This window comes from Canis lupus, chromosome 16 (assembly GCF_003254725.2).
Source record: "Canis lupus dingo isolate Sandy chromosome 16, ASM325472v2, whole genome shotgun sequence".
NCBI lineage: Eukaryota > Metazoa > Chordata > Mammalia > Carnivora > Canidae > Canis > Canis lupus.
Window position 1 is genome coordinate 16,584,781 of NC_064258.1, and position 21,196 is coordinate 16,605,976.

Genomic DNA, 21,196 nt, shown 5'->3' on the forward strand with positions numbered 1-21,196 from the left:
AGAAATATTTAGTTACATGTTAAATATATCATAGTTTAGTTACATGTTAAATACACCATAAGAAGAAATGTGATACTCTTTACTTTCACCTGTCAGAATTTGGGGATTGTAAATCGAAAAAATAAAATAGAGAATAAGTCCATGTTTAAAGGCTGTGATGTACTACTCAGATCCCCTTTTAGAAGTGAAGGGTTTGCCCCTCAGCTACTGGGAATCTGGCAAGCAATGGCCCTCAACTTCTGGCCAGCATTGCCCTTGGCTGAGGAGAGTTACCTTGCCCATGGTTAACCCTGTTCCAGGAGAGCTGCCATCTAATGTTGATGGCAAGGATAGAAAGGTTGCCATCTAAGGTTGATGCAAGGATAGAAAGGCCTGGCTCCTCTGCCCCAACTTGGGACAAGTCTGGGGAACCACCCCAGCTTTCATGCTCCCTGAGGGTCTGTTGAGGACCTTGTGGAGACAGCACGGCATCACGGCTTCTCCCACAGACCCTCTTCCCTCCTTCTTTCCTCCCTCAGGCATCAATCCCCAGAGTGCTTCCTCATGAACATCCTGCACATTAATTTCTGTCTAGAATCTGCTTCTCAGGAAACACAAGCTGTAGCAGCCACTTTTTCAAGGAATTACTCTCAGAAGAGTTAACCATCTAAATTAGACTCCTTATATAGAGATAAATGAACCTCTAGACTCCAGTATGCTGTGTTCAGCTGCAGACGCAGCTGTTGAAATCAAGTGATAAGACGTGAGGTAGATCTCAAAATTGGCCCACACCCTTCACCTCTTCCTGTCTCCATGCTCTCTGCAATGTGACTTTGTCACTTCTGCTTCATTCTGTTGGCCAAAGCAAGCAAAAAAACCCAGCCTAGCTTCAAGGGGAGGGGAAACAGATTCTATCTTGGGTAGGAGTTAGTGTACCAGTTCTAAGCCAAGGCCTCTATAAGACTTGCATATACTCCCATGCCTCTTGGAATCATGCCACTGTCATAAGAACAAGTCTGGGATAGCCTGCCAGGGGAGGACAGACCACATGGAATGGAGGTGAGACATTCCAGCTGAGGCTGCTCTGGGCCAAGTAACCTGGTAAGTGACCACAGATGTGTGAGTACGCACAGCCAAGACCAGAAGAATGCCCAACCCAAATTGATGACCCACAGCATCGTGAGCTGAATAAACAGCTGCTGTCTTAAGTTTTGGGGAGTTTGTTATGTGGCAATAGAAGAACAGGCATGGTACCCAATCCTGTTGGATACAGGAATCAACCAGGAAGAGAAGAAGAGACCCTGAGCCACTGACAGATGCCTTGGGTTCCATCACTGGCTCAGGGGCTGCTGCGAATGGCTCAAACCTGCAATCTTCTTACAGGATCATCCTTGGGGGATGGATGCCATCCCAGCATTTCCCTCCACCTGGGCATCCCATAGCTAACAGCTGCTTGGTGTGAGGGTCAAAAGCCCAGCCTCCTTGCCTCCAGACAGGGAAAATTCTGGTGCAGTTTGCACTCCAGAGCTCCCCTGTCGTCGGCTGAGGCTACATCTCATCCCAAACCACAAAGTCACCTTTCTTCTTCTCTCCTCTTGTACCTACAGGTTTATTCTGAACACTCTGTAATAAAGCAACAAACTTGCACCCCAAACCCCATCTCAGACTGTTTCTGGGGACTCTGACCCAAGACATAGGTCAAGAGTGAAATCCCTAGAAGAGAAAGGGGAGGATCACAGGAATGGCTGTTATGGAAAGGGAACCAGAAAAGTACCAATCACTTGAATACCTTCACATCAAGTTTTTCAATGCATGGAACATGATTCTTCCACTGTCCGAGACAAAAATCTCCTGCCACCCAAGGAATTGCACCCATTTCCTTGATGAGCAGAACGTAAGGCTCACTTTTTCTCTTCGGTCTTTTACTGATTACTTCTTTTTAATCCTGTCCCGATTAGAGTTTCAACTTAGGGCAGTCCGGGTGGCTCAGTGGTTTAGCGCCGCCTTCAGCAGTTCGTGACCCTTGGAGACCTGGGTTGGAGTCCCGCATCGGGCTCCCTGTAGGGAGCCTGTTTCTCCCTCTGCCTGTGTCTCTGCCTCTCTGTGTGTCTCTCATGAATAAATAAATAAAATCTTAAAAAAAAAGAGTTTCAACTTATTCCCATTTATAGGAATTCCCATCACTTCCATTCCAACAGGGGCTGCCCCATCTCCTCCCCTCCACGTCAGGATTCTCGAGTTGTCTACACTAGAGATCTCTGCTTCTTTACCTCTTCACCATTCAGCCCACATTCCGTGGCTTCTGTACTTGACCACTGTATTCCTGCCAATGTCACCAGTGCCGACCTCAGGCCTTACATTCCAGGCCATTCTGTTGTATTTGACATCACTGGTAACTCCCTCCAAAGGCGTGAAATACAATGAAGCACATTCCTTTTGCCTCTGTGGTACTGTGTTTGCCTGTGTTGCCTACCTAATCTCAAGGCAATCCAGAATCCTTTTCTTTTGTTTGTGCCTTAAATGTCCATGTTTTTCTGGCTCACTTCTCACCTACCAGATATTTTTCTGGATTATTTCATCTACGATCATGGCATAAATTACCATTTATTCTGATGATGTTCAGTCTTAATTTCTAGCTCCAGATGCACATACCCAATTGCCCTTTGGATACCTCCTCTTGAAATGTTCCATGGGCACCTTATTATACCACCACCACCCGAACACACATATGCACACACACATGCCCCATGTGTGCTCACACACATGCACACATACATAGCCTGCTCCTCTTCCTCCCTTGTTCCCTATCCAAGCGAGTGCAACTACCATTCATCTAGTTTCCTGAGGCAAGACTTCTGAAATCACCCTTGATTCTTCTCTTTCCCCCTCAACCATTCAATCAGAGCATTCCAATTCCTTTAATTCAACCTCTTGAATAGGTCTTTACTTCTTAACACTGGTCCACTTTGTTCTACCGTTAGCTGCCACCAGGCTGAGATAATTTCATGCTGTGTCATGTCTGAATTCCTGTCCTACTCGAATCCAATCTAGTTTCCACATGTACCCAGACAGAGCATCCTATAATGCAAAGCTGATTATTGCTCTCAGCTGAAGAAAAGTCCACTTCCTTCCTCTGGGATTGGTTCTTCCACTCACTCAGACTGGACTGGGTGTTTTCTCCCATGATAACAACACAGGTTCTAGCAAACTCTGTTGTAATTATTTACCCGCCTGCATCTCCCAGATAGATGAATCTCCCTTCTTTGTTCAACCAGTTATTAGCTATTTCTTGAAGCCCTCCAATATATAATGTGCTGTTAATCAAGTCGTGAAAAGGACAAACATGTCCTTTCCTCACACATTTGTCACCTGCTCACCCTTTCCTTTTTTTTTCTGCTCACCCTTTCCAAACACAGTTTCTAGCACATAGCAGTTGCTTAGTAAGTATTTGCTGAGTAAATAAATGATAAAATGAATACTTTCTATCACAGACTAATTACCCTACCCTCATTCCAATTTTAGAATAAAATTCACATTTTATAAAAGTGATCTTCAGAGTCAATGTTTATAGAAAGTCTCTTTTTGTTCCAGAGGGCAGAAACAAATTATATCTGAATATTTTCAGGCTGACAGAAGTCTTTAAGCAATCACATCTCTCCAATGAAGATTATGCTGGGAGCAAATTCATGAAATCAGCCAAGCTCTTAAGGAACTGAATACCTAACTTAAAGAGGATCAACATAGCCTGATGACAAAGACGCACATTTTGTATGAATTTGAAATGAACACCAGCCCTGTTGCTAAGCAGGACCCAGCCCAGTCATGGCTGCAGGGCCCCATGACAAGGGCCCCTGGATGCCTCTGGTGATAACCTTACCCAGGGGACAGGCCTGTCTAATGTCAGCGAGCCAGTGTCTTCTGATTGTGAACGTATCATTTCAGAACATAAGTGGGGAGCCCCTGGTGATCACCCTGATTTTCTGAAGCTCACACTATATAAACACTGTAGTCTTGCCTGAATCACCTTTTAAAAAAATTAGAGTGAAATATACGTAACATAAACTTTACCATTTTAACCATTTTGAAGTGTATGATTCAATGGTATCCAGTACATTCACCCTGTTGTGCAAGCATCACCCATCATCTTCAGAACTTTTTCATCTTTTCAAACTGAAACTCTTCCTCACCGAATGACAATGCCCCATTCCTCCCCATCCAGCCCCTGGCGCCCACCATTCTATTTTCTGTGGCTGTGAATCTGACTACTCTGGGGGCCTTGGACATGTGGAATCACACAGCATTTGTGCTTGTACAACTGGCTTATCACTCAGAATAATGTCCCCAAGGATCATCCATGCTGTAGCAGGTGTCAGGACTTCCTTCCTTTTTAAGGCTGGGAAAGATCCCATTGTATGGAATACCCACACCTTGATTCTCCACTCAGGACATCTGGATGGTTGCTGAAATGCTGGCCGTAGGTGTGGAATTGCAGGCCCTGACGAGGACATGTGGCGTGTCCATCGCTGAGTGTGGGATACTGCTGAGGACACTTCCATGCTGGCCCCAGAACCACCTTAGACATCCTGGAAGGACTCAGGCTTGTTGGCCTCAGCCATGGGCTTCTTAGTGGTGTGAAGCTTACACAGCTCAGAACACCATTTCCCAGTCAATGGCACATGAAAAAATTGACATTGGACTGAGAGTGCTCTCTGGATTCTCTTTTATTTAAATTCTGTAAGGCAAGCACAAAACTTCTACAATCACAGACAACCCTTATGGCTGTCACCATCACTTCCAGTGACCTAAACCGCAAATAGCTGCTCTCTCTTCAAATCGGTGTCTCTTCCTGAATGGGGTTATTCTATCCAGTATCACTAATCAATGAGAAAAAGCCAATATTTTGAGACGTTTGTGTCTCCTTTACCCTCAGAAGCCTCTCTGCTGGCCCTCCCCGCTGCTCATGGTCCCCACGGGCTCCTTCTACCCCCGATCTCCTAGGCCACAGGCCTCTGGTAGGTTTGGCACAAGGCTGGAGGGAGGGAGAGGCAGAGATGCCAGGATTTCTAGCCCTCAGCCTCAGAGGGGGCATCTCTGGCCAGTGGCTGCTTCTCCTCTGTGGCTCCTACTCCTGCCAGACAGTTCTACAGGGTTCTACTCCCATTGGGTGGGCTCCAGTCACACCACTGCCTCTCATTGCTCCTTTAGCCCTAGAGGTGTAGTGGCTTCCTGCTTTTGACAATCTGGGTTGCCTCACCATTCCCTTTTTGGATTCTTTTTGTTCCATTATCTCTATAACCAAGTCTCCCCTTGTTGGATGCACAGGAGAGCCTTTCTAGATCTTTTCTCATTCCCATTCAAGAACACGGATGACCCTCCTCCGAGGCCCAGAGCTCTCCAGGGTCAAGCTGCTCCTCATCTGGACTCTTCCTCTGCTTCCTTGCCCTCCTGTTTCCAGCCCACTTCCTAGTCTGACGCTGGGTTCCTGACCCTGAGAGGTGCCCACGGCCCTCCTTCTCCATGCTGCATGTCACCTCATTCCCACCCAAGTCATGGCTGGTTTTCTTCTCTGGAAGGCTCTCCCTTCACCTCTTCCTTCATTCAAACCCTACCACTTATGCAAGGCTCAGCTCCCCCGGCACTGCAGCAGCAGGGGCAATCACGGCCCTCACCAGACCAGTGTTTCCCTTCCCTACTCCTCTAGTGTGGACCACCTGCTCACTCTCCACTCCCCACCCAGCCTTCTTTCTGCTTTTACTTAATTGTTTCATCTGAATGTTATTCTGTTCCCAGTAAGACTGGAATCCCCAGAAGGTAGAAACAAGAGCTTGCATCTGACCTCTTGGCATCTAAAACAACACTCTGCAAAACATACATCTCATAAAGTAATCACCAAGGGAGCACAGAGGATGGTGATGGCATGTTCTCTGCATGACAAACACATCTTTCCCTCCAAAGATAATGACTCTTATGGCTGGATACTGTCTTCCAAAAAGCTACGGTGAAATCTCAGCCTCTGATGGTTGTGAACGTGACCCTGTTTGGAAGCGAGGTCTTTGTGGGTGTGATCAAGTGAAGACAAAGTCCTATTGGAGTAGGGTGGGTCCTAATCTGATATGAGTGGTATCATTATGAGAAGAGGAAAATCTGGCCACACGCCCAGAGACACAGGGTCCACAGCCACGTGAGGACAGAGACTGGTGTGATGCTACCACAAGCCAAGGTATACCCAGGGCTCCCAGAAGCTGGAAGAGCCAAGGAAGGGTCCTCCTCCCCAGAGACTCTGCAGGGAGCACGGTCCTGCCCAAACCAGGACTTCAGATCTCCAGCCTCTGGAGCTATGAGGCAACAGCTTCTGGTTCTTGTAAGCACCCCACCCCCTGTTCCCTTCATGCCACTTTGGTTCAGCGGCCCCAGGGAATGACTACAGCAACTGAATCCAATAGTTCCATCCATATAGATGGACTTCAGGGACATGGTTCTTCTATCCCTGCTCGCACGTTCCTCAGAGGAGCCAGGCACGGATGGAGAGCATGTCCACGCTCCGGGCCCACCGTGCTGATGCTGAGCGCACAGGCCCTGCGGCTCAGCCAGCTTCCTTCATAAGTGCCCGTGGACCCTCCCCCTATGCAGGGGCAGGGATGCCTGGCTACCAGCACCACTCTGCTCTGAAGCCTCACCTCCTTGGGCGCACTTCCTAACACAAATGGTGTCAAAACGTGAAATCTTAAAAGTCTAAAATAAAGCTTCATTTTAAAAACTCTTTTTGCTTTACCTCTTTTTCCTCTAGTATCCCAATCAAGATAAATTCAAATAAAGCTTTTAACGACTGACTTTTTAAAGAGGCTGAGGCAACCAACACTTCCTGGCCAGGTTCCAACATTCCCAGTCTCTTTAGTTTCCCTTTGCCTCCTGCACCCTCCACATCTCTTTCTCAGCCTGTGATTCATGATAAAATGTACCAAATGTGTCAGGGGTGCACAACCTTGGCTTTGGCCTCAGACTCTGCCCTCCCTCCTGACGCCTGGAGGCCCGGCCCGCAGGAGAAGGCCAGACTTACGGTTCTGGGGGAAGCATAGTGTGTGGGCGATGCCGATGGAGGCCTGGCTGCGCTCTGGAAGGAGGACGGGCAATACCTCTGGCCTGTGTCCGGAGGGGAAGAGGAGGCATAGATGCGATTTTCCAGTCGCTCAGGCTCATGCTTGTAGGATTCGAGAGGAAAGGTGTGTTGCTTGGCCACCTGGGTGGGTGTCGATGGAGAGGATGAGAGACCCGAAGCTGAGGAGGAAATCAGAAAGTGCTGTTAGAAGTCTGGCTGAGGTAGAGGAGGGCAAAGAGTGCTCCTTCCATTCTTAGTACCGAACATCTCAAATGGCAAGAATCTGAATTATTAAATTTTAAATGTTGGGGACAAGTCTATCTATCTATCATCTATCTATCTATCTATCTATCTATCTATCTATCTATCTATCTATCTATCTATCTATATCTATCCATTGCATCCCCCAAATAGCTACATTGAAGTCTTAACCCCTGGCACCCATGAAGATTTGGAAATAGGGTCTTTGCAGACATCATCATGTTAAATGAGGTCACATTGGAGTAGGCTTGGCTCTTAACCCAACGGGACTAGTGTCCTTAGAGGAGGAGAGGACATAGAGACAGACATGCACCCAGAGCAGAAGCCAGGTCACAGAAGCCAGAGACTGAAGTGATGCATCTACAGGTCAAGGAGTGCCAGGTGCAGCTGGTGACCATCAAAAGCTAGTGGTAAGGAAGGATGCTTTCCTGGGTCTCAGACAGAGGACAGCTTACCTGACACCCTGGTTTCAGACCTCCAGCCTCTTAACTATGAGGGAATAAACTTCTACTGTTTTATGCGACCCAGTGTGAGGTACTTTGTTATGGCAGCTCTAGCAAACTCATATAGTCAAGTTGATGGATATTGATTTGTTTTCCAAGAGAAGCAGAAACCGGATTTGGGTCTGGTGTCTCACATTTATAGCTAATTAAGTAAAATTTTTATTTTCAATTTGCTATTTAAATTTTTAAACCATGCAAGTCAAAGCAAAATTGTCAGTACCAAGGGCTACCTACTTGCTACTTCTGACCTAGAAAAAGACACGTCAGCCTACAGAGCTGTAAGCCTGGATCTCCTCTGCTTGTTACTCTGTCCCAGACCCCTTTCCTCACAGTCCTCAGTCCCTGTACACATGTGTGTCCCCTTCTCTGCTTCCATCTTCACTCCCTAGGAAGGGAATGCTCTCCAGGAGACTCCTCTGGGGAGTCAATTCAACCAACCCCTTTCTCCTGACTCTATGGCCCTGAGAGTCCTCCCCTGGACTTGTGAGCACATTTCATCCACACAACATATTACCAGGTAACAACACGATATTTAACACTGAAACCAAATGTGAAAGTACGTTAAGTCTCCTGTCCCCAACAAAATCCACCATCTGTCTTTGTGGCAGGGGTTCTGGTTGGCCTCTTGGGTCCCCACAGCAGCCCTTGCTGCCCTGGTGAGAGGAGCAGGTGCCTGGAAGATATTCGCCACCCAATAGGCAAGGGGAGAGAAGGGAGCATGGGAGGGTGTAAGGCTCAAGCTCTGTTGGCATCTTTTCTCCTTCCCCGAGTCCAGAGAGAGAGATTGGGGGGGGGGGGTACATATTCCCTGGCGGTAATTTTGGAAGGAACCAATCAAGGAAGGAGGGTCATCTTCTAGGAAACCCCTTGTCCCATGAAGCCATCCCAAGAGGGAAACCCTGCTCCAGGCCCCGGGCTGACCTCTGGGAGGCAGGTCTAGGTGAAAGCAGGAGACAGAAGGCTCTAGCACCCGTGGTTTTCTAGGTCTCAAAACTTAAGATACCAAAGACCTCCAACAGGAAAGTCCCTGACTCTTTTAGAAACAGAAGTTTTCCCCTAAAGGTCCTGAGAAGCAAAGCCTGTTTTGAGGTGGGGCTTGGGGAAGGGGGAGAAAGGAGAGGGAGGATCAAGAGCAGGAGCTCTGGTGCTTTCCAGCTGTTTGGGGAAAGGTGGGGAGGGGAAGGGTGGTCCAGCAGGCAAGGTGACAGAGGAGCCGCCTGGCCCAAGTCTGGGTCCTTCAGTGTCATGGCTTCAGTGCTCCCCAGTGATGCCCACAGAGAGGTGAGGAATGAGGATGCCTGCCAAGGATCTGTGGGGGTGTGCCTGGGCCCTTCAGAGGACTCTGCTGGGGAGCAGAAGAGGGAAGCTCTTGTGCTACTCTGTTGTGGAGCCTGGCACCCCGTGGAGGTCAGGCCCCCAGGGGTGGTGACACGTCCTTCCGTGGTTCTTCCAGCAGGAGTCCTCAGCTGGCCCACTAGCCTGGTTCCTCACCGAGTGGCCCAGGACAGGCTAGTTCTCACGTCACAGTTAAACAGGGAGTTTTATGTTCTGTGCTCCCAATGCTCACCCCAACCACTGGTGTGGAGGCCGAGAAAAATTAAGGCCATTGCACCTCAAGTTTAGCTTTAGCACAAGTATAGCCATCTTAGGATACTGGGAATAAGAGCTGAACTTTACAGGAAAACCTGAAGATTGTCCTAGGCAGGGAATCTCATATCGGAAAGACAATAAAGCTCAGAACTGCCCTCAGCAGAGAATCCCATATCAGATCTTAAGAAACTCCCCCACCCTTTCCCCCATATTGGAATGAAAAAAAAAATCCCTCCACCCCTTCTGAAAATCCCCTAGACCAGCCCATAAAAAACCCAGCTGTAACCCACTTCGGGGTCCAAGTCCCTGCTCTGCTGTATGGAGTATACTTGGACCCAATCTCGAGCTTGTATTTATGTATATATATATATATAAATATATATATATATTTATATTTATATATATATATCTCATGTGTTTGCATCGGTGTTGGCTCCTTGGTGGTTTCTCGGATTCGCAATCTTGGGCACGACACTGGATGCAGAGGCCACCTGGGTGCTGTCCAAGGGTGGGTGCTGGAGACCCAGTATGTGGGTGAAACAGTGGGATCGGTGGGCAGGGGGCACATCTGGACTCAAAGCTTGTACCACTGAGAAGCTTCTAACAGCCCCTTGGGAAAAGCCCATGGGGGTCTTGTTCTCCATGTGAAGGAGGAGCCTCCAGTGATGTCTAGTACCACATGGTGCTGAGGCATCCATGTCTGTCCAAACACAGGGCACAACCCAAACCACCCCCTCCATCTCACCTGTGACTACCCCCAGACTCAGCTCAGACTCTGGCCCAAATAATACCCACAGAGTTTTCAGAATCTGGGACAGGGGATGTACCTCTGTGGGGGCATTCTGGCCACACGGATCGAAACTACAAATGCATACGTTCCTTGACCCAACAATCTGCTTCTGGGATATCCTTCCATAGACAGCGATGTGTAGTTGCTAAAGGGCCAGTGCGTGGGTCATTCATCACAGTGGTGATCCTAACAAACACTGACACTCATGGACAGGACGGAGCTAGCGTGACGGTGATGGCGTGGCCACACAGACAGCCCTGGCTCCCTGACGGGCACAAAAAGCTTCCTCTTCCTTCTCATCTCTGAGACCCAGAGGGAAGTGAAAAGGCAGCCCCCAGAGCCATGTGTACGGGATGATAGCATTCATAGTCTCAGAAACGGGCTTAAGAATGTGCATATGTAGCCCAGAGCATCTCAGGAAGGAGGTGGAGGAACCACCTGGAGACAGGAACCTCCAGGGACAACTGTCATTGTATGCCCTTTCCTGTTCCGCAGCTTTTATATCACGGGGATGCTGATCAATTCAGAAAATTACCTTCTTCAGCCGCTGTTCTGCTTTTGAGCCAGGAGGCCGGCTAACACCATCTGTGAGGGCCTCCCGCCTCTTGGCCTGACCCCGGCCACCCTACCCCGGCTCTGAGGAGCCCTGTCTCTCCACCTGGATGGAGGCACTTGGAGGGCAGGGCCTGGTCTGTCTGTCTGTCTCTCTCCCCCCACGACAGGCTGCCGCATTCACAACATTCCAGGATTTGCCGTTCTGTGAGGGACATTCACAGCTGCTGGAGCTCCTTGCAAGTTCTTTGGATATAGAATGTTCATTCCTAAGTGAATAATTGAAGAGAACAGGACCAAGCCCCCCGAAAGAACTCTTGAAGCACACGCTCTGCTTCTCCTGTGGCTCATCCTCTGTGGCCCATTCCCATGCGAGTCCTGGGATGGTCCTGACTGAGGGGAGAAGGATGATGCAGGACACACACAGCCCTGGACACGACCTTGCTGGACTGTCTGGGGCGAGGAGAAGATGAGCAGGCTTCCCGTGTGCTGGGGGGAACAACTGGCTTCTAGGGGAACAGCATGATTCCCCACATGTCCAGGAAAGCTGCTTTCAGTGAACTCTTTCCAAGCTCCAAAGATGCTTCCATCTTCCCACCTGGCCCTCCTGCCTCCTCTCTGCCCCCTTCCCAGAGTGGAGGGGGGTCTTGCTGGGGAAAACAGGATGATGCTCTGGACTCAACTGAGGGGGGTGGGGCATGATGTGAGGATTGGCAATACGTGTAGTTTAAGGTAAAGGGAAAGAACCTTCCAAGGACCAAAAATATGTCCCTCTTTTCACCAATACCTGAACCATCTTTAAGGGGGGTAGAGCCTTGCAATAGCACCATCTTTTTTGCATATTGCCTCACTGTTTACAAAGTGCTCCTACACACTCTTGCCCCATTTGTCCCCTGAAGCCACGCCCTGGGGGGCAGCTTTATCTTCCCACATTATAGAGAGTAAAACCAGTGACCAGAGAAGCTGCTTGTCTCTTTAGTGAGTAAACAATGGCAGAGGGCACCCCTGTAACCAGCATCCTGACTCCAAATCCTAAACCCCTTTGCCAGGATCAAACAGGGGTATTGTCAAGAGAGAGAGAGAGCACAAAGACTTAAAACAACATTTTGGGGGTATGAATGACTCTCCCAGAAGGTGGGGTTTCCCAGGCCAGCAGGCAGGAGAACTTGGAAAGCACAGGATGCAGAAAGGAAGTTGAGGGTGGGCAGAGGGAATGGGGTACAGGAGAGGGTGGGCTTGGGGCTCTGTGGGCTTCCTCTCATGGGGTGGGCTTCCTTGCCAGTCAGCAAGAGGGGAGACGTGCTCAGCGGAGAGACTTTTTTTTGCATTGATGCTGCTTTACCAGGGAAAGGGGGGATTTTTTTTTTAAGATTTTATTTATTTATTCATGAGAGGCACAGAGAGAGAGGCAGAGACACAGGCAGAAGAAGAAGCAGGCTTCCTGTGGGGAGCCCGATGCGGGACTCGATCCCAGGACCTGAGATCACTCCCTGAGCTGAAGGTAGACGTTCCACCACTGAGCCACCCAGGCACCCCGAGAAGGGGGGATATCTTATGAAAGAAAGCAAGGTGGGTAAGAGTGACAGCCCTAAGTTTTTTCCTCCTTTGAATATCAGTGTCACAATTCATCAATAAAGAGGAGAATGGGGCAGTGCTGCTGTAGTCCCCATTACTTTGAACCAGACCAATTTATTTCCTCATCACAGGGCAAAGTGCCAGACTGCAATCTTTCAGGAAGACCATGGTCTGCTCAGCCAGCTGCCGGGAGCTGAGCGTGTGCAGGCGTGGAGGAGGGGGCATGCTCTGATGAATCCCATGAATCCCACCCCTCAGTCTGTTTGGGGAAAGTGAGACAAAGACAGCACCCTACCCCAAAGTAGCCATACCACGCAGCGAGCCTGGGGAGGTAAGCGTGTGTACCATGGCCGCAGGAGGAGCTCAGAGAAGGGGTGAGAAAGCTCTGTAGGGACACCAGGGAAGGGCTGGGACTGCACTTTGGAAAAGAAAACAAATCTGCCCCCAACTAAGGTGACTTTCCGAAAGGCCCAGACACAACTGGGCTGTGGCAATAGTACCCAGAGCAGACAGGTTTCCCCCATTCTGTTCTTCTGAGAAGGCTTTCCCTCCTTCTTCTGCTTCTTAAGGACTTTGTTTAGGACTGCTGTTAGCCTCGGAGAGTGAACAATGCCTTTGATTCTCCTGGGGCAGCAGCCAGGACAAGTGAATAGGCACAGTGAGCGAACAAAAACGGCTTCTGGCAGCCACACAAGACACCAGGCAAGTGGCTCCAGACACCAGGGAGCCATGAGCTGGTGACTTCACAAGGCCAGGCCGGACTGGCATAAGCTGCGTCTGGAGGGACTGGGGAGGGGAGAGAAGAGGGGTGCCCCTAGAAGGCAGCAAGCAGAGGTCTGCAGAAGGTCTGCAATGTGGTATGGCAGGTGGACACCTGGAATTCAGAAGTTTCAAGTTCTAGGCCTAGTTTCACTGCTAACTAGCTACAGCCCTTGAGCGACTCAAACCCTTGCACTGGTAAAATAAACAAACAAACAAACAAACAAACCAGGTAGACCAGATGGCTGTGTGGAGTGCACATGGCCTGTGCTTCCCCTGCCCCCTGCCCTTGGGCAGCACATGCATATGGTCTGAAATAACAAGAAAGAGGAGAAAATTCAAGTTGTTTCTGATCTTAAATGTCCTTGCTGTCCTAAGGGAAGAGCAAATATTCAATTTAAACTGTATGGGAGGTTTGCTCAAGGGTCACAGGTTGGGGGCCATGGTGGCACAGGCGGGGAGAGGCAGGAGTCCCTGGTGCTAAAAAGCCACGCCACAAAGGGCCAGAAAGCCCCGTAAATACCAGCAGAATGACTCATGTGTGCCCGTGCTAGGCCTGGTGTGGCAGGAGAAAAAGCCCGTCTGCCACTTGCTTTGCTTGGGATGGCTTTTCTCCACCTTTTGCCTCTTGGCTTTTCAACTTTTTGCCTCTTGGCTTTCCCTCTGGTCTAGTTATCTTTGGCTCCTCCCTGCACTGCCCCCTTAGTGATCCCCTTTATTTTATGTCCTGAACCACCTGAGGTAGGACCTGCCCGAGGTGGGACCTACCCAAGGTGGGACCTACTAGAGGTGGCACCTGCCCGAGGTGGGACCTGCATGAGGTGGGAACTCAGGAAGGACAGGGAATCTTCCTATCTCTTCTCCCTGGGTGTCCCCCTCGAGGAGCCTCGGGGAGCTTGGGAGACACCAATGGCAGTGGTAGCTCTGTGCCCAAAGAAACAAGAAGCTTCATTATCAGGAAATGTGGGTTAAAACCCGAGACCTTGTGAATCCTAGGCCTTGAGGTCTGAACCCTGATGGTAGGTTTCTAGGTTCTAAGGAACTAATCACGTCTTGTGGCAGCTGGACTTATTGGGGCATCAACTCTACTTGTGGGATAAAACCATACTTCTCTGGCCTCAGTGGGCTGGGGGCGGCAATGGGTGCAAACATAAGCAGCCATTCTTATTGCTCATGATGAGGGTTTGGCCGACCATCCCTGGTACGTGTGTGGTCCAGGTTTGCCCCAGCCCAGTCACCTGCTTGGAGGCTCTGTGTAGAATATTCCTGAAGGGTCCCCATATCTTTTCCACTGAACTTTGGCCAACTTTCTGCCTCCATTTCCCCATGGGAAAGTTTTGCTCAAAACCTTGGTCTTGGCAGTCCCTGATCTCCACCCTCACCGAGTTAGCCCTACACTGGGCAGAAAGTGTCTGGATCACAAGTTGAGAGGTTGACTGCCCAAGGTCCTCAAACCAAGCTGGGCATTAGGATCAGATGGGAGCTCAAAGAATACATGTTCCCAGATCTTAAATATTCTGATCGAGTGGGTCTGAGGTGGAGCCTGGAAATCTGGGTTTTCTAAAGCACCCCTCCCCAGGTGGTTCAGTGGCCAGACAGGTTTTGAACCATTAATTGAATGCAGACTTTTCATTCTATAGGTAGGAAGCTTCTAAAGTAAACCTAGTTCCCATTCTTGTGACCATGTAGAACCAGAGCCTCAGCCCTCTCTCTTAGCTTTCTTCTTTGAGACGGTGAATTCTCTTCTTTCTGAGACCCAAGCCCGCTGCCTGGTCTCTAAGGAAAATCACTCTCTCTCTGCAGTCAACCACAGTCTCATGCAGATGACCCTGAATTATGCCTCATCCCTGGTCACCACGTTCACACAGGCTCCAGCCAGCTCTCTCCAGGGCCCTTCCTCTCAGCTGGCTGCTTCAAGCCCTTGCTCCAAATGCTCCAGAATCACTCATTTTCTGAAAGACTCTTTCCTGAGGTCCTCCCCATCCCACCCACCCCAGCAAAGCCCCTCTTTTATGGGGAAAGTTTCTAGACCCCTTGTCTCAGGATTGGTCTGGATATCTTCATAAGCCAATGGCTCTGGCTTTGGCTGTACTTGGGCTTACTCTCAATCCATATGTCAATTTGAAGTAAGGTTTTAGGCTGCAAGTTTTGCTATTATACTCTTAAGAATCTGTTTTATAGTCTTTAATAGTTGAAACTATTCAAAGTATGTTGGAGACTGTCTAGAGTCATTTGGGAATCAAAGCATTATGATAATTCAGTAGGTGAAAAATTCTTTCTATTAAAAAAACCCCACAAGATTCTTTTAGATTTCCTAAGGTTCTTATTCTCCTAGAAGGAATCCAGGAAAAATTGTTGTTTTACAGGGCTTTGTACACCCAATAGCATTCTGGACCTAGTTTTCTTAGGTAGCAGGCTCAAGCAAATCAATATTTGCATAGGTAAACTAGAAAAGAAAACAAAAGAAAGACAGAGATAGAGAAGGAAATGGGAATTTGGCAGGGGCTAACTTTAGATCAGTCCCTATAGGGTAGTCCCAGCCTCTGGTGCCTACCCTGGCCTTTAGAAGAGCTGTGCTCTCTTCATGTTCATCTCAAGGTCTGAATTCTGCTTCATGGACCCAGAATGTAACCCTAGATATTTCACAAAAGCATATTACCTTTTTTTAAAAAAAAGATTTTATTTATTTATTCATGAGAGACACAGAGAGAAAGGCAGAGACACAGGCAGAGGGAGAAGCAGGCTCCCTGCGGGGAGCGCAGTGTGGGACTTGATCCCAGGATCCTGGGATCACGACCTGAGCCAAAGACAGACACTCAACCACTGAGCCACCCAGGTGTCCCAGCATATGTGCCTTTTGATGTTGAAGCTAAAAAGCAATCTTCGAGGAAAGGAGGAGAAAAAAAAAAGCCCCCAGTTGTTTTGTAAGGGGGAGAGACTCTAGAACAATCCAAAGCCCTTAGTTGCTTTATAAGAAGAGATTCTAGAATAATTCTTTCAAAACAGACTCTGAGGGGCAGCCCTGGTGGCGCAGCGGTTTAGCGCTGTCTTTAGCCCAGGGCCTGATCCTGGAGACCTGGGATCGAGTCCCATGTCGGGCTCCCTGCATGGAGCCTGCTTCTCCCTCTGCCTCTGTCTCTGCCTCTCTTTCTCTCTCTCTCTCTCCCCCACCCCCGTCTCTCATGAATAAATAAATAAAATCTTAAAAAAAAACCAAAAAACAAAACAGACTCTGAGAAGCAACTTGCTACAGATTGTCAATGAAGGGGAAATAGCTATGCTGGTCCCTTCTGATGACAATCTTGGTGGAATCACAGAATCAACAGGTGTTTGATACCGCAGAGACTAATTCAGCTGAATGTGACAGGATCAGGGCAGCCCCCACCAAAAGAATCATAGCCAGGGGGAATTGGCGAGTGGCCATAACAGACACACATCCCATGACATTTTACGGTGGAGGAAGTGCAGGCCTTGAGAATGAAGTGTCAAGTCCAGGGGTGACAGCTAGGTCAGAAACCGGGCCTTGCACAGCTGGGTCTGTGCACGACACCTCCATCAGGTGCTATGAAAGGTTTCAGACACTGGCTTCACAACCATGGTGGCTCGGGGAGGAGACCATGTAGGTAAGAGGAAGGAGCATGTGTTCACACAGGAGACCAGCAGGTGTTTGGAGTCAGAGGCAGGAGGGTGGGACGCAAAGGGCACTCTTGCGCAGTCCACACTGCTGCACTCAGGCTCCTCCTCCCATGTCCACCAGCCATCACCACCCCCCCCGCCGCCGTGGGCTGTTCAGCGGGGAGCAGGTAGTGGGAAGCCCTGCCCAGGAAGTACTAGGTTTGTGAGAGGAGGAAATGAGGCGACTCTAGGTTCCTTCCTGGGTCAGTATGGTGACCGCCATCTCCAGAACACAAGGGAAGGACACTAATTCAGTAAGAGACCCATGGCCTTTCTACTCTCTCAGGTGCCTAGGGGGCAGGGCAAAGGCTATCTGGCATTGGCCACAGGTGGGGCTGGAAGATATCTGGGTGGGAGCCCCCCACCCAGTGCCCTGCCCTGCTCAGCGATGCTCCCCGGTCAGGACGAGCTTTCTATGCAGGTTCAGATAAGCCTTTCTAACCTCCATTTGTCCAAGATGCCTGCTTATAACAGCTTCCTTTGGCAAACCGTCCTGGCAAAGCCAGCCTGTCTAGTACATGCAGGTATGATGTAAGACGTCAGAGGGGACACTTAGAATGAACTCTGCCGATATGGGGCCACAGGGAGGGCGTCGAGACCCCCAGGCTTCAAAAACATGCCTCTTGGAGAGAGATCTCTACCAAGAGAGCTTGTGTCTGGAATACTCCTGTTCTGACTGGGGCCTCCTCTCTGAGCCGGGAACATGGACGCGCTGTGGCTCCGTGGCTCCCTGGATGGACCCTGTCTCCAGCTCCTCTTGAAATCCCTAGTCACCCACCCCATCTGTTTATTATTCTAGCTATTGAGGAAACCTCCTCAGAGACTGAGAAGAGATTCTCAAATGCGTTTGGATCCCAGGACTCTGGAATAATCTGATGAAATTGGTAAATGAAACACAGATACACAACCCAGTCTCTCTTTCTGAAATAACCTCATGGCAGTTCTAACTCCCCAAAGGCCAGGTTTGAAGAATTTGAAATCCAAGGGGTCTCAACATATCTTCATAGTTCCATTTCCTAAAGGGAAGCTGTACTCCCACCGTTTCAGCTTCTATAAGGAGTTGTGTCTGCTCCGAGGGACACTCCTGGAGGCTAAAGATGGAGTGGAGAATCAGTGCTGATAACCAAACCGAGAGAAGCCAGAGCGTGCACCTCCCTAGGACCCCAGCATTCCAAAGTTCCCAAGCAGACTTTTAAAATCAGAAATCGGGGAAAAATCAGACAGGGTGACAAAACATGAGAGACTCCTACTCTGGGAAACGAACAAGGGGTAGTGGAAGGGGAGGGATGGGGTGACTGGGTGATGGGCACTGAGGGGGGCCCTTGACGGGATGAACACTGGGTGTTATGCTCTATGTTGGCAAATCGAACTCCAATAAAATACACACACACACACACACACACACACACACACACACATACACACAAAAATAAATGAATAAAATCAGAAACTGTACCTTGAGTTTTCCCTATGTTTTCTGCAATTTGGGCTATGTGATCTAGTCCGTACCCCTGATGAGAGCTCCTCTCTCCCACAGGCTGCGGCCCCCCGGCTGCTAGCAACATGTGACCCTTCCAGCTGTGCCTGATGCCCACCTGCGAGTTTTCTGGGCTGTTCTACCTGGAGGGTGCCCCCAGATCCCTTCCCCTGCCTCTGTGCTCGGGGCTCAATACCAGTGACAAGGCGATGGGGGTGATCTAGAGGGTGCTCTGAGCGACCGTCCCCTCCCTGAGATAGATCTTGGGTGATTTCCAGATGTGCAAGACACACTGTTCTACCAGGCACGATGGCATGTGGGCCCTAGGAGCACAGTTTCTAAATCTCCACCTCAGAAGCCAGGTGCAGGAAGGCAGGGGGAGCACGTAGAGGCAGGGAGCCGGGGAGATGGTCCCCGCTGGGTCTCCGGGCAGGCCAGGTGGTGGCTGGTGGCCAGCTGGGGGCATTCCCTCCCCGGGGTGCTGGCTGCAGCCGGCTGCCTCGGGACTCCGACCAGGACTCTCCTGCGGGTCTGTTGACTCAACACATCACCTGACACCACACGCCGGGCGCTCTGGGTGTGAGGTGCCAGTGAGACGGGCTTGCTGTGAGTGAGGCCAGGGAGGCCTCGGGCCGGGACGCTATCCAGGCTGCCTCTGCCACCAGCGCTGGCTTCTATGGTGCTGGTCTGGGCGCTCAGCTCTCCTCATTTGCCTCATGAAGCGCAGGACTATGAGCCCCCTGGTTCTGAGCTCCCAGGGAATAATGGGTCAATTCCCCGTGAAGGAGGAGGAGGGGAGGAAGGAAAGTTGCAGAGAGAAGGGAATCAAACATCTCATGCTGAAAACACACGTCCTGACTGTGTCCTTAGAACCTTATGCCCAGGATTTGCCTCTGTCCCCAACAAAAACAACAACAATACAACAATGCAGCAGCAGTTCTGGGAGTCTAGGGTCAAAGCTGATGGCTTCAGACCTGAATTCTTCCTCATGCTAGTAGAGAGGTCAAGAGTCATCCGGAGGGACCTGGGAATGGCTCTGGGGAGCCCCAAGTGCCTCACCATCCAGTATCTGATTGACATTAACCACCACTATCCAAGTTTGCTTTATGGGAAGAAGAAGCCAGCCTCCTATTTATACGATGTTTGGGTTTGGAAGGTCCTTCGACCCCTTCCAAATACCTTACCTACTCCATCAATCTCTCTGGGGATGAAGCCTCCCCTCTCTCCATGTTGTTTTTACCGGAAGCACTTCATGCCCTGTTCATCATGGCCAAGCTACTGAAGGCTGGCCCGGATAACAACTACCCTCCACAGGACGCCGAGAAGGTACAGTCCTGGGGAAGGTGAGTGAGGTGAGGAAGGGCTGGGGCAGGAGCTCCAGATTCATTGTACCCAGTTAGTCTGCCTTGCCTCCACCTAATTTTCTCTCTGGGCTCCCCTCCCTGGGTTTCTAGAATTGGGGTAGGAGAAATGATATCAGAATGCTGTGCTTAGGGGAGCAGGGTTTTCCTCATTTCCTTCTGATTCACTCGACAGCTTTAGTATCTATTGTTGCCTAAGTTCATCTTATGGAAAGCTAGTTTCTAGAGATCACTAGTTTGTTGATTGGTTGTTTTTTTTTTTTTTTTTTTTTTCAGGGAGAGAGTGTGCATGAGTGGGGAAGAGGCAGAGGGAGAGGGAGAGAGAGAATGTCAAGCAGGCTCCTTGCTTGGTGTAGAGCCCGATGTGGGGCTTGATCTCACAACCCTGAAATCATGATCTGAGCCAAAACCAAGAATTGAATGCTCAACCAACTAGAGCCACCCAGGCACCCTGAGATCACTGGTTTCTAGAGTTAACTTATTCCTCTTTATGTACCTCACAGGACCTACACAGCACACCTTAGTTCACCTGGACACCCAATAAGCACAGTCCATAAAAGAATAACAGATGAGCTGGATTTCATTAAAATTTAGAACTTAAGCTCTTCAAAAGATACTGTTAGGAAAATGAAAAAAGATAAGTGACAGGGAGAAAATATTTGCAAAATATGCATATTAAAGGGATTTGTATCCAGAATATATAAAGAACTCTTGGGACTCAATAATAAGAGAACAAATGGTTCAATGAAGAAGAATGAACAAAAGATTAAAACAGATACTTCAGCCAAGAAGACACACAGATGACAAATAAGCAAGCTGAAAGATGCCCAGGGTCATTCATTAATCATTAGTCATGAGATACGTGCATTATGACAGCAATGAGATACCACCACACACCCAGGAGACTAGCTAAAATTCTCTCTAAAACAGACAATACAAAGTGCTGGCAAGGATACGGAACAGCAGGAACTCTCATTCATTGCTGGTGGGACTTCAGAATGGTGCAGCAGGTTTGGCAAAGAGTTGGACAGTTTCTTACGAAGCTAATACACATTTATGTTACAGCCCCACCATGCCACTAGAGGAGGAAGTAAAAACTCATGTTCATACAAAACTGGAATGCAAATGTTTTATAGTGGATTTATTCATAGTGGCCCCAAGCTGGAAACAACACAAGAAGTCCTTCAACTGGTGAATTAATAGACAAGCTGGTGCCTCCAAACAATGAAACATTCCTCAGTAATAAAAAGGAAAGAACCATTGAGATATGCAGCATCATGGATGAATCTCAAATGCATTTTGCTAAATAAAAGAAGACCTTACACTAGATTTTACCATTTAAATAGAAATTATAGGGGAAAAAGCAAAATTATAGGGAACAGAAAAATTATAGGTTATAAAAATTATAAAGGGGCACAAGTGAATTTTTTGGGTTCCCTATCTTGATGTGGTGGTGACTATACAATTATATATGTTTGTGAAAACTCATAGAGTTGTACACTAAAAAAGGTGAATTTTACTGTAGGTAAACTATATGTCAGTAAACCTGACTGTAAAAAAAAAAAAAAAAGATCTAAT

The 21,196-nt window shown here is 48.9% G+C and overlaps 1 protein-coding gene across 7 annotated transcripts in view; it reads right to left on the bottom strand.

Moving 5' to 3' along the window:
• Positions 1–21,196, bottom strand: part of PRKAG2 (protein kinase AMP-activated non-catalytic subunit gamma 2) — a 264,514-nt gene that overhangs the window by 89,292 nt on the left and 154,026 nt on the right. For all 7 annotated transcript variants that reach the window (XM_025452415.3, XM_025452404.3, XM_049094700.1 and 4 more), the window contains one exon: positions 7,037–7,254. In XM_025452415.3, coding sequence (XP_025308200.1) covers positions 7,037–7,254 — 218 coding nt within the window. The remainder of the gene's footprint in view (positions 1–7,036; positions 7,255–21,196) is intronic.